The sequence below is a fragment of the Protopterus annectens genome, chromosome 2.part0, assembly GCF_019279795.1.
Source record: "Protopterus annectens isolate FY-2018-M chromosome 2.part0, PAN1.0, whole genome shotgun sequence".
In the NCBI taxonomy this organism is placed as follows: domain Eukaryota; kingdom Metazoa; phylum Chordata; order Ceratodontiformes; family Protopteridae; genus Protopterus; species Protopterus annectens.
This window is the reverse complement of record NC_056728.1, coordinates 1,132,231,330-1,132,245,148: the sequence shown is the minus strand read 5'-3', so window position 1 is coordinate 1,132,245,148 and position 13,819 is coordinate 1,132,231,330. Positions and strand designations below refer to the sequence as shown.

General features: G+C 41.1%; 1 protein-coding gene across 1 annotated transcript in view; it reads right to left on the bottom strand.

Annotated features, from left to right (window-relative positions):
* FOCAD (focadhesin) overlaps positions 1-13,819 on the bottom strand; it is a 2,336,882-nt gene that overhangs the window by 1,115,293 nt on the left and 1,207,770 nt on the right. The window contains exon 13 of the mRNA XM_044060381.1: positions 13,191-13,292. Within this exon, the coding sequence (XP_043916316.1) occupies positions 13,191-13,292 (102 nt within the window). The remainder of the gene's footprint in view (positions 1-13,190; positions 13,293-13,819) is intronic.

The following is a 13,819-nucleotide window of genomic DNA, read 5'->3' as shown; positions in this document are numbered from 1 at the left end:
AAGTATGGATAAATCTGAATTTTCTTCTGCCTGCAAAAAGCAATGACTGGAGCTAGGCACTTCATGAAAACTCTGGGAGCAGTAAATAAGCCAAAGGTCAGCACAGAGAATTGATAATGTTGCTTGCCCACTCTGAAACAAAGGTATTGTCTGCAACTTTCCCTGATAGGGATGTGCAGATAAGCTTCTTTGAGATCCAAAGTTACTAGCCAGGAGTCCTTGTCTAACACTGGTAGCAACTGATGCAGAGTGAGCATTTTAAATTTTTGGAATTACCAAGAAAGAGTTCAGAATGGATTGATCTAGGAAAGGACGCCAGGTGTCTTCTTTTTTTGGAACTATGAAAAGTTACCTACCTGCTGAGCAGGAACCGATTCTATTGCTCCCAGATATAACAGACAAAATTTGCTTTTCTACTTCTGCCCTTTGGTTTGGAGGAGTGTCCAGGAATCCTGTGGGTACTGGAAAGGTGTGGAAAGAAAACCTGTGACCTAGGGGTAAAGCTCTGAGTACCCATTTTTCATCCATGATGGTGGCCCAGACATCTGCAAAAAAGGCCAACCTTGCCTCTAAAGGATTCTCCAGGCAAGCAAGAACAGGCAGAAGTTGGATAGAGTCATTGAGAATGTTTGGATTGAGATGTAGGCTTAGAACTGCCCATCTTGGAAATGTAAGCATGCCAACGCTTAGACCTTTGAGGGGTAGCCACCTGCCCCCTAGATGATTTGTAACCTTTAGTCCTAGAGCGGTTCTGTCTGCTGGTATCAGGAAACATCCAACTCTTAGAAGGGTAACTCCTGCTGAAACGAGCTGGTTAAACCTGCATAAAGTCTTTAATTGTTTGTATAGACTTGGCCTTATCCTCCATCGTTTTGAGCACTTCCTCTGCTTTGCTGCCAAAAAGACTGTCCTTATGTAAAGGTACATCTAAAAGCTTAGCCTTAACAGGCTCTGGAAAGGGCTGCTCCCTGAGCCAAGCATGCCTTCTGAGAACAGATCCAGTAGCTGTAACCCTGCAGGAGGCTTCTAGAATGTCAAAACCACAATGTAAAGAATGTTTATTGACAGCATATCCTTACTCTCTGCTAAAAGAGGCACACTTGCAATCTTTGACTTACCAGCCTCCAAGGTGTGCTGCTGATACTTAAGCATATGAAAAAGGCAATTAGTAGACCTAATAGCAAGAGTGGCAGAGATACAAACTTTTTTACCCCACCTATCTAGGTTCCTAGATTCCCTGTCGGAAGGAAGAGGATTCTTGTAACAGTGGCCTTAACTCCTTTAGGCCCTTGAGAATTAACCTCCGAGTCAGCTAGCGGATTCCTAAAAAGAAACAAATGAGAATCAGGGACTTTACAGTACCTGTCAGGTTTCCTGGGAGCAGGAGGAACTGAATTTGGAGTCAAGGAAGTTTCCAGAAAAACATCATCAACCACTTCCAACACTGGAGGAATAGCCAGAGGCTTATGCTGAGGCAAATCCAAAAACTCCCTGATCCTTTTCTTAGATAGGGGATAATCCTGACTTTCCCATTTAAAATGTTCCCTGAGAGTATTCAAAGTATCACCAAAAGAGAAATCCTCAAGAGAAGAAGCAGAAGGAATGGATTCCTCTGCATCCGAGTCCTCAAAAGGAGAAAAAAAAAACAGAGAAACTTCATCTTCATCAGCAGAAATGCTAGAAGCATCAGAACCTAAATAAGACAAAGCCTCAGGAGAGACATCCCTACCCCTTTTAGAATGAGGAGGCTGTGAACCCCTAATAAGAGTCAAAAGGTCATCAGCCATTTTAACCATTTGAGAATGAGGGGAACGAGAGGAAAGTGGAGTCCGTTTCTTCACAGGCTTACAACTGGAAGATTTACCTGCAAGTCTGAAGGACTCGAGAGGCCTGGCAACCGCCGAAGTAGTGGCAGAGGTTGACAGTATGAGCTTGCTGTCCGAACGAAGAACAGAGGCCTTGGACACCGGAGCCAGCTTAAAGGCTCCGAATCTAGCTGAAGAGGCAACAGGCAGAAGGTCAGAAGACAAAATGGAAACCGGAGGCCTGAGGGACTCTGAAATGGTCTCAACTGAGGCCTGCGGTTGAAAATCCACGGACTGCAGGGGCTGCAAAGCCGCCTCACTGGCTACCGCAGGACTGACAACCAACTTATCATCTGAAGGCTTGACCTTCTTAAGCCTGTCGTGGTCCTTGTCCTTATGTTTCTTAGGGATATCCGAAGCCTGAAGACCAGTGGATGCCATACCAACAAACTTAGGCCACACTCCAAAATGCTTAGCCCGATGACAAATAGTACTCGGATTAAAGGAAGCACAGAGGTCACAATTAGGAACATCGTGGTCAAGGCCTAAGCAAATAATACAAAAGGAATGAAAACCTCTATGGGGAATCTGCTTTCCACAGGTAAGAGAATTACTGACTTTTTCTGACATTCGTTAAGGCAAGAAAATAGGATCCTCAATGGGGTACTTAGCTGTAGTTGACTTCAACTTTGTAGTCGGAAACCAAAAAGGTAAGCTGCCGACTGGCACTCATGCAAAAATGCTTCTGGCTCCGCGGCAAGGAAGACTGAGGAAGTGACGTCGGCTGCCTCCTTTTGTATCGGACGTCCTGAAGTCCTTTACAACCGACGACAGCCGATGTCATATTTACTTACCTTTGGTATTCTGGCCGATCGAGGGCTACCGGCAGCCAGATAACCTATTGGTTAGGACTGCAACAGTGAAACACGATGAACATCCAGTACTTCCCCATGGGAGGGGGACAGGAGTGCCACATCCCTTCACTCTTCACCCTCCAATCATGTCTCTACCAGTGTCAAGCATTGTGTTTTTTTTGACATATTAGCTTTAGGTAGAGAATGGGATTCAGATCTAATGGTTTGCGGCTGTATATGCCATTGTAAGACTGTCTCAACTGTACTGCATTTCTGGGTGTTAAAAGGCTACGATGCACCATTGTCACATTAGGAGTAATAAAATGGGTCCAACTCTAACCATTTAAGTTTTCTGGCAGTAACATTTTTTTTCTTTTTCAAAAGATGGCAGCTAATTCTGCTATTTTACTAGCTAGTTAGGCATTACAAAGACTGGTGAAAGAGGGGATGACATGCAGGAAGACAGCAGATAAGACAAGAGAATGGTAGTATCCACACGATCAGTTAAGAAAGGTCTCTCTGTAGTTTGCATTTTGATGGCATTAATGATATGGAAATTGAATTTTGGCATTTGGTGTAACTATTAGTAGTAGTTGTGGTAGTACTACTACTACTGTCACGCCTACCACTATTACTAGTAGTACTACTACTGCTATACTACTAATAGTACTATTGCCACTGCTACTACTAGTAGTACTATTACTACTACTACTATTAGTACATCTGCTACTACTGTTACAACTACTACTACGAGCCTTGTGTTACTCACTATCTTTTTAGACACCCTAAATGTAAGTGATCCAAAAGCCAAAGCCACATGTAGCATCAAATTTATTTGAGAAAAGCATGCTTTTTTGTTTTGTTAGCATTCAACAGAAGACCTGATGAAGATAGCTAGTTTTGATATTGGAAAAAGATGTCTGTTTAAGCAAAATTAAATAGAATTTAATCACTGCTGTGACACAGAAGGATAAAGCCCTCACTACAGTCCAGGCAATCCAATTTCGACTAGCAGCTTGGATGTCGGAGGTGCTGACAGGGATGATTTCCATAATAATCTGCAGAAATACTACAAAACTTTCATCTCTATAATAGGGTGTATATCACATAGTCGAAGTTCCATAACTCCGAACACACAATGGTCGAACCATTATGTTCGAAGTTACAAAACTTCAACTATGGAAAAAAATAAAAAAATAAAAAAGAACAGACAACAAAATAAATTGTAAGCAGGGGGGCAAGCCCCCCTGTACCCCCCACACCCCCGCTACTTAAATATACCAACTCCGAGATCGCACCACATGGAACAAAATGGAAACCTCCGCTTATGGAGATTTCCATTCAAACGCTCAAATTTTTACAAATTCAAACTTATGGTCTCCACCATATGTGGTTCGACTAGGCGATAGGAGCCCTCTATAATATGACTCAAAACATTAAAAGAAACAGCAAAATAAATCAAATGGATGGTTCCTGAACCAGACTACAATGAAAAGCAACTAATTTACTGCACAAACTAATGCACCAGGCAAACACTACTTTGTTTAAGGCATTAACCGGTTAATTTGCAGTTACATGGAAAACTGATAACTTGTTCAGTACTAGCTTGACAGGAATCCATCCATCCACAACCCGTTTTTTTTCCCTTTTTTTTTTTTTTTTTTTTTTTTTTTTTATGCATGACACAACAAACTTCTTTGAATTAGTTTGAAGTACTTAATTATTAAAAACTAACTTGAAGAACACAGGCTAGAGTGTAACCCAAAATCTGATAAGTAAACACAAATCCACCAATTAGCATTATTTAACACTGCATGTATCATTTGTACCAAACGTAATTCCACTTCTTAAAGACCATAATATTCTAATCATTACTATCTCTTACATTCCTTCCAGCTGAGGGGATGCATTTTTCCAAGAATTTTAAAATAGGTTCATAGGTAGGAACTAGGCTATCTGCCCGAAGGCATTTATAAGCCTAGCAAGAATGTGTTGGCTTTCACCGCCCCCTTAGATTAGTTCCCTGTGCCTCTGTCCAGCAGAGCCACTGAAGTGATCCCAGAGGTAAACTTGGTTTCCCATCCACTCGTCAAGGTTTATTTTGAAGAGTGTTAGCGAGGAGCTCTGCCTAATGTAGATTGGGATTCTTGTTCCAAAGCATGTGAAGTCTCTAGGACAGGAATCTATCCCTCCAGCAATTCCTATTTACTGTTGTGGTGAGGTTCAGATCCCTAGAGCGTGTAGCTCAAGGGGATAAGGTTTTCTTTAGTGGAACATGTCCATCAATTCTGGGTTGGACATGGCCTTGTATGTCAGGGACCTCTGAGTAGGTGGTATGCAACAGAGTACAGCTGTAGTTTCTTCAATCGAGCTGTATAGGGCATCTGTTTGAGGCCAGTGATCCTCTTGGTGAGGTACTTCTGTGGTCTTTCCAGCTGTTGCAGGTATCTTGTAAGGTACATACCAAGTGGGGCGTTGTACTCTATGATGGATGTGATGAGAAGAGGGGCACAATGATCTCTTTTGATCTGGATGCAAACCCTTTTGTGATTAGATGGGCCATGTAGAAGGATTTTCTAACCACTTTGGCAATGTGATTATCAAAGGTGAGATTACTATCTACTTGGGTCCCCAGATCCCTTATTACGGCTGTATTTAGGGAACTACCACCTATGTGGTAGTTTGTGGGTACTTTGTTTTTTCCAAAGGGGATGACTATGCACTTTTTGGCATTTAGCTTGAGGCCATGATTTTGACACCAGGTATCCATCTCAGTGAGACCCTTTTGGAGGATGTCTGTGTCAGCTGGAGAGTCAATTATAGCCCCTAGTTTGCAGTAGTCTTAGAACTTGGTCAGCCATAGTCCTCCTGTGCTTGCCTGTACCTCTGAGAAGTATATGCCGAACAGGAGGGGTCCTAGGAATGAGCCCTGGGGAATGCCACTTGTAACCGGTTTAGAGTTGGACCTAGCTATCACAACTCTCACCATGTTGGTTCTGTCCGTGAGCCAGTTGGCAACCCATCTTGTGACATAGGGTTTATGTTCAGGCTGGTGAGCTTGTCTATAATACCAGAATGGGGAATGGTGTCGAAGGCCTTAGCGAGGTCTAGGTGGGCTGTGTGTACCACCTTTCCCTCGTCTATAGACTTGGTAACTGTCTTAAAGAAGTCCACCAGGTTTAGGAGGCATGATCTGCTCTTAAAGGCGAACTGGGTAGGGTCCAGTGTTTGGAGGTTCCCAATGTCTCTCTTAATGAGTTACATGATGATGCGCTCCATAGCCTTGCAGGCCAAGCTAGTCAGGCTTATAAGGCGGAAGTTCTTGGGGTCTGTTGTGGCTCCACCTTTGTGGAGCGGAATAACCATTGTGCGCCACTCTATGGATACGTAGCCTGTGGAGAGGCTGAGTTTGAAAAGTGTGTTTAGGTGAGGGGTTAAGTTCATCTTTGAGCTCATATAGGACGCTGCCTGGGACACCGTCCAGTCCCACTGATGCTGTGTTTTTGGCTTTGGAGAGGGCTGTTTTAACCTGAGTGTCTGATTTCAGGGACTGTACATTCTTCTGGTATGGTTATGGGCCCTTTTGGGGGGGGGGGGGTGAAGTTTGCACTGAACCTGTCTGCTAGGATGTTGGTGACATTGGTCAGTTCAGTGTATTTTGTGCCATTCTGCACTAACTTCAAGCAGATCTGAGCATTGCCACTTAGATTCTTGACATAGCTAAAGAATGCCTTGCGGTTATATTTGGAGTCCTTAGCAATTTTTCTTTCAAAGCTCGCCTTGGATGATTTTATGAGGGATCGTAGTTTCTTGTTGATATTGATCAGGGATGTCTTCCCTTCTTGGGATTTTACTCTTTTCTGTACTAGTTTCCTCCTTCTATTGTATAAGCTTGTTTATGGCAGGAGTCCACCAGACTGGTTTCCTTGTCTTGGAGGAGTGAGCCTTGGTTTTGCTTGGGATGGCATGATCCATGTATTCTTGTAGCTGCCCGAAGAATGCATTAGTAAAGGATTTTGCAGCTTGGACAGTGTTATCCTTTAGCATGGGGGCTTTGAAACTTTCCACCTCGGTCTTAAGCAAAGTGAAGTTTGCTTTTGAAAAGTTTTTCACGGTGGTTTTCTTGTCCAGGGGTGGGGGCGCAATATGGATATCCAAAGTGATTTGTTTATGGTCAGATCTAACCAGCGAGTGGTTGACCTCTGGTGTGGAACACCGGTTGCCCATGTTGGTGATGACCAGGTTCAATATGCTGTCACCTCTGGTGGGAGTGTTGACCAGTTGAACCAGGGCATTTGGGTTTATAAATTCTAGAAAAGTTGGGCAAGGGAGTTAATACTTGAGTAGTTCTCCCAGCTGATGTTTGGGTAATTGAAATCACTCAATATTAGAGTGTTTGGTAGGACCTTTATGTTTCCCAGTGTTTCCAGAAACGTGGAATGGGGGTCCTGGGACATGGTGGGTGATCTGTAGCAAGCTACAATTTGAATTGCAGTTTTGCCCACTGTTAGTTGCACGTGGATGATCTCTGAAGCATCGTGCTGTGCCACTAACCTGGAAGTGTGGGTATCCTTGATGAATATGGATACTCCCAGGCCTTTTGTATTTCGGTTTGGGTTCTGTGGCTGAAATGTATGGTATGAGTTGTAGCCTGGTAGTGCTGGGGTGCTCTCTGGAGCCTTAAACCAGGTTTCTGTTACTGCACATATATCGATTTTCTCCATACTGAGGAGTACCTCGAGTGGGTGCATTTTGAGGTCTAGACTTCTGGCACTGAGTAGCATTACCCTCAGTTTTTTGTTACTTGTGCACACAAATTAGAACACGCACTTGTATACTATGCAAAACTGTTTTACAATATAACATGCAATTTACATCATGAACATTTTTATACCAATAAAGTAAGAAAAAAAACGGTTTACTTACAGTTACTTCTTTCCCTTCAATGCCCTTCTAAGCATTAATGACAGAGTGAGGTATATGCTTTACAGATCACCCACAAGTTAAACAAAATCAAGTAAATTCTAGTTTTTCTCAACCACATTTCTTGCAATGCCACATTTTGCATGTATATTCCTATATCCAGTAGAAATGGTGCTTTATAGTCATCCATTTATTCACAATTAATTTCAGTACTGCTGATCTTATTCCAGATCATCTCTATCTCCCATCAGCAGACCCCAGTTCTCCATGGGCTTTATTACTGTCACAAGAATGAGAAGCAGAGTCTCCTTCCGCTTGTTGGCTAAAAGTTTTTATTTCCTCCTTAGCCTGTTCTTTAACAAAAAAAAAACTTTGATCCTTCATGAAAAAAGTGTGAAGACAGCTGGAGACACCAGCTTGAATCTCACACCTGCATTTCTACATTCCCTGACTGCCGAGAGAAACTTGTTTCTCTTCTGGTTAGTGTGCAGCGAATAATCATTTTTCACAAACATTCTGCTGTCTCCAATTTTTAATACATTTCTTTTCTACCACAGTTTTGTCAGGATCAATGCTATCTGCTGGTATGACTATATCTTTACTAATATAGGCACTGGCTGCTTTCTCATGATCAAGTTTGGTGCATACACACAATATGCTCTTTTACATAACAAAATTAATATAGTCTGTTCCTTCCAGTTTCTCTGATACAGCAGAGAATCTCAGTTCCTCCCTGTAAGCTTTGTCTTCTGTTATATTTTGAAACATCTTCTTGAGAACCTTCATACTCAGCCTACATTTTCTTCATTTTATCCTCTGATTTTTGAAGTTTTATCAGTTTATCTGAATAGCTATTTAAAGCTTCTTCTATTCTTCCAATACTTTAGAGTCATAGGAGGTTACTGGGCTACTGGCCCTGAGGCCCTTATAAGTCTAGCTAAGAGTTTAGCCCATGTTCAGCCAAATCAGCACCCAAAGCCCCTGTCCAGCAGAGACATGGGTGGAATCCCAGGGGTATATTTTTTGTTTAACAACCAGTTATCCAGGTTGCACTTAAAAAGGGGTAAAGAGGTACTCTGATGTGGAAACAGAGTCTACTCCATAGATGGGAGAGTCTTGGGGACAAAAATCTGTCCTGCCATCAAGTCTTGTTGATGTCTCAAACCAAGTTGAGGCCGCGCATGTGGGTTACTCGAGTGGAACTTGATTTGCGGATATCCAGCAGTCCCATCAAGGTGGGGTCCGTGAGCACCCTGTATGACAGACAGAGATCACCTCTGAAGAGTCTGTATGACACTGTGTAGAGGGATAGGGCTTTGGCCCTGGATTCTCCTGGTGAAGAATCTCTGTGGTCTCTCCAGCTGCATGTGCTTTGCGAGGTACATGCCAAAAGGGGCGTTGTACTCGATAATGGACCTTATAAAGGAAGAATACAGAGATGTTATGACTTTCTTGTCCCTGGATGAGATACCCTTGCTTATGAGGTGGGCCATGTAGAAGGCTTTCTATACAACAGAAGCAACATGGCGGTCAAAAGTCAGGTTGCTATCAACCTGTGTGCTCAAATCCCTCATCACTGACTGAGTGCTTAGGACATTATTGTGACAGTTTGTGGGGACCGTCACTCTCCTCAAAGGGGATGATGATGCTTTTTTTGGTATTCAGCTTGAGGCCATGTTTCTGGCACCAATCATTCGTCTGAGTGAAACTCTCTTGGAGGATGCCCACATCACTATGGGAACTGATGACAGCACCCAGCTTGCATTCATCTGCAAACTTGGTCAGCCATAGCCCACTGGTTTTGGCCTGCACCTCAGAAAAGTATATCTCAAATAACAGAGGCCCCAAGACCGAACCCTGGGATACGCCACTTGTTACAGATCTACTGCTTGAGATGGCTTCCCTTATTTTGCCTACATGGGTTCTATCAGTGAGCCAGTTTGCTACCCAAATGGTAACATATGGATTGGTGCCTAGCCGAGACAGTTTATCTATTATGCCCGAGTGGGGAATAGTGTCAAAAGCTTTGGCTAGGTCAAGGTAGGTGGTGTGCACCATCTTTCCCTCATCCATGGATTTGGTGACTGTCTCAAAGTCATCAACTAAATTTAGCAGACATGACCTCCCTTTGACAAAGCCAAACTGTGTGGGATCAAGTGTTTGGAGGTTGCCAATGTCCTTGTTGATGAGGTCCATGATAATCTGTTCTATGGCCTTGTAGACCAGGCTAGTTAGGCTGATGGGCCTAATTTCCCAGATCGGTGGATACTCCACCTTTGTGAAAAGGGATGACAGTGGCTGTCCTCCACTCAGCTGGGATGAAGCCAGTACTCAGGCTTTGGTTGAATAGGGTGCCTAGTGGTGCTGCAAGTTCCTGCCTGAGTTCATGTAGGATGCAGCCTGTGATGTTATCGGGTCCCATGGAGGCATTTTTTTGCCTTTGAGAGAGCAGTGATGCCCTGTTCCATATACATAAGGGAAAGGGGGCAGGTACTGGGGATGTTCTAATTTACTGATGGGGGGACAGAGGGGTAAAGTTTTCACTGAATTTGTCAGCCAGCAAGTTTGCTATATCTACGGCATTTGTATATGTGGTGTCCTTTACCACCAGTTCTGAACAGATCTGGGCGCTTCATTTGAGGTTGCGGAAATCTGAGTTGATAAATTCCTTCAGTGCTTCATTTATTTTAATTACCTATAAGAACATTTGATTTATTTTCTCCACTGAATTACTGCAAGTCTGCTGTAGCAAAGCTGACACTAGGACTGTTTTTTGCTGAGCAACTGAAGGATTCTTCTCAGTCAATTTTCATTTCTTTCCTGCCTGAGTTTTCATCAGGTTCTCAAAATCTCTTCTTTTCTGAAATCCAGGCAGTATAATTACACACCAGTGACTGAATTTTACCCAAAACTGACAGTTTTAATGCCCCTTTTTACCTCAGTTTCTGGTTTCACATTGAGACAGTTGCAATCAACTTGTTGATTAGTGTGCAGCAACTGTTAAAGTAGCCTCTCATAATCTAATGTTAGATAATGAGATGACACCGCCTTTAATTAAAGGTTCTTGGGACTTATTAGGCCATGTAAAGTGCATGTTACGGAGTAGCAAGATGACACCACATTTACTTAAGAGTTCTTAGGACTTTTTAGGCCATTTAAATGGTAACTTATGGAGTAGTAATTTATGTTTTTTTAACTATAGATGTTGTAGATATTTTCACTTATATTCCAAATGATGACGGTTTATGGATTATGATTTTTAAATACTGATAAGATCAATCTAATTATGGATTTTATTTCCCTGGATAACAATTATACATTTTTTGCGGAGGAATTCTTTAAACCGATTAAAGGAGTGGCTATGGGCCAGCATATGCGCCCGTACAGGCCAATTTGGTGTTGGTGTCATGGGAAAAATGTTTTGTTTTTAATTATGATTATTGCCAGCATATTAACTTGTATCTGCATTTTTAGATGACATATTCAGCCTTTGGGATGGTGTGGAAGAACAATGGGACAACTGAATTTTTAAAATTGACTTTGCATTTCAGTAGTACAAATATTAATTATTTGATTTTGCACACTGACGTTGTTTTAAGTTGCAGATATATAGGAAGCCCACCTTTAGCAATTCATACTTACACTTCTCCAGCTTACTCCCTTTGTTTCAAAAAAGAATTTGCCAAAGGGGCAATATGTAAGGGCAGTAAGGATGACATCAGATTACGACAATGTGGTTAGAGAGCTGGATAAGATGAGTAACATGCTTCTTTCCAGAGGTTATCCTACAGATTTAGTTGGGCGCATTTGTTACAATGCTCTGTGGTTGGGGTCATAAATATAAGCAATTACTGGGGGTAAGCTTAACAAATGACATTAACAACACTAATATGAACTGTGTAGGAGGTTTAGAATGATCTATGGTGATACAATTTAATCCAGGTATGAGGGAAGTAAAGAATGTAATTGTCAAAAATTGCAACATATTTAAGGCTAATTCTATGGTTTTTAATATTATTGGAAGTGAACCCAATTTTGTGTACAAGGCATAACACAACCTTAGAAACATTTTTGAATCCACCTAAAATAGGGTTTTTAATTTATATTCTAACCATAATAAGTTTGGCATGGCCAGCTGTGGGTGATGTAAACAGTGCACCTACATATTGGGTACATACATACAAGGAGATATTTTACAATTAGACAATCAAGTGAATTCAAGGGTTCATTTATGTAAAGGGAATTGTTTAGCAAAAGCTGTGATGTACATTGCTAAATGTATGGGCTGTTCATGTTATGTAGGCAAACTGAATGGTGCCTACGTAAACGTATATATGAACATGTACATGACATTAATAATAAAAATTCCAACAATGTTTTATACAAACATCTTTCAAGTGGAAAATGTTCTAAGCTTGGTTTTGATATGTTGGAACATGTTAGGATTAATCTGGGAAACGAGGATTGGGAAGCAAAATTAGAATTTAGTGAAATGTTATGGCAATTTAGATTAAAAGCTACTTTATACCATGGTTTAAATTATTTCCATTCATCCCCTACTTAAAGGTAGATCAGCAAAATTATTAGTTCGTTTGATTTTTAACACTTTTACACTTTCCACTTTAATATAGTCTATTTTATTATATTACATTTTATATATTTTAAATGGTTTATGTGTTAATTCAAATGTTTTAGTAAAAATTATATTAATTTTTCAAACTATGTCAACTGATTAACTGTTTTAATTCATTGTGCCAAATGATTGTTACTTTTTAAGGCAGTTGGTTAATTTGGTATGTGTTCTGATGAAGTCCCTTGGGTGGGAAGAAAGTGCTTGACATTGGGTTACAGTTTGGTTTTCATGCATTATTTCACGGTTGGTCAGTGCTTGGAGTCTTTTATTTTTTCTTTGTTTGGATTTTGGTTTATTTTCTAATGCTAACCCATTGTTTTGGTTTATGAACAAACAGGTGCATGTTAAGGAAAGTAGAAATACAAATTCCGGAAATGCTAACTTAAAGGAATGAAATGGATCAGGAAATGTGCTCTGTCACCTACACACACCGATTCCCAGACTTGAACCATTTTTAAAGCTATACAATGGAGATTTATTTACATTTGTTACATGGGTAACTGAACTGGCCCAAACACCATTTTCAGCCACAACCAGAATTTCAAGGCATACTTATTAAAAATGACATCACAATACAGTGAATCAGAATGACATACACATTGTTCTGCCCACTCAGGGATCCCTTCCCCTAGATAGCATAAAAATATGCAACTGTGAGGATGGAGTCAAAACGGGAAATATTAATCTGCTCTCTGTCCTTCTCTCCCAATGATTACATTCAAAAATGGATTGTTTCCACTTCCCTGCTATAGGGGCAAATTGCTGGTGCTAGTAGATAGACAAAGAGGCATTTATTCATGGGGTTTACATTCTTATTCATGTACTTCTTTTAACATTCAAAAAAATCAAAATTTGTGACATGTAAAGAAATGTGAAAACAGTCATTAAAATAATACAGAACATGTACATGGGCAACTAAACTGATCCAAAGACCATTTTGTTGTAAATCTCTTTATTGATACTAATGTTTCTCACCTGTTTTTCCCAGAGGGATGTGATAAGGCGCAGTACGGTGCCTCTCAGCTTTGGTTTACTCCCAAGAAACTGTAAGGCACGGAGAATCTGAGCAACACAAACCTGAAAAATAACAAATACCATTAACTGTAAGCATGTTACACTACAAATAAACAAAGTAGAAACCACTAAAGAAAGCACTTCTGATGGAGGCAGGTTTTGTATATGGAAGTAACTGTCAACTTTAATTTTGACGGTACTAACGTCCCCATCATTTTTCAACCTGCAGGGAGTATGGTGACTCTGTATACCAAGAAGTGCCACCCTAAGTCCATCAGACAAACAGTGCAAAATGAAAGCAACCAGTAGCATTTACAGGACAATGGCCAACCAATGGCCCCCATCAATCTTACTGTCTACCTTTCTACTACAGAATGCTATTCCTGTAGAAAATACAATACATCCATCAACTTTCAGCACCTGCTTTTATCTAATTCAAGGTTGCAGGGACAACATCTATCCCTAGATAGAATGACTACAAGGCAGTAAAACATCCCAGCTGGGATGTCAGTTCACTGTAGGATGAAAACACACACACAGGCAATGAGTATAGCCAATTGACCTTTCAATTCAATGCATTTTCAGTTCTT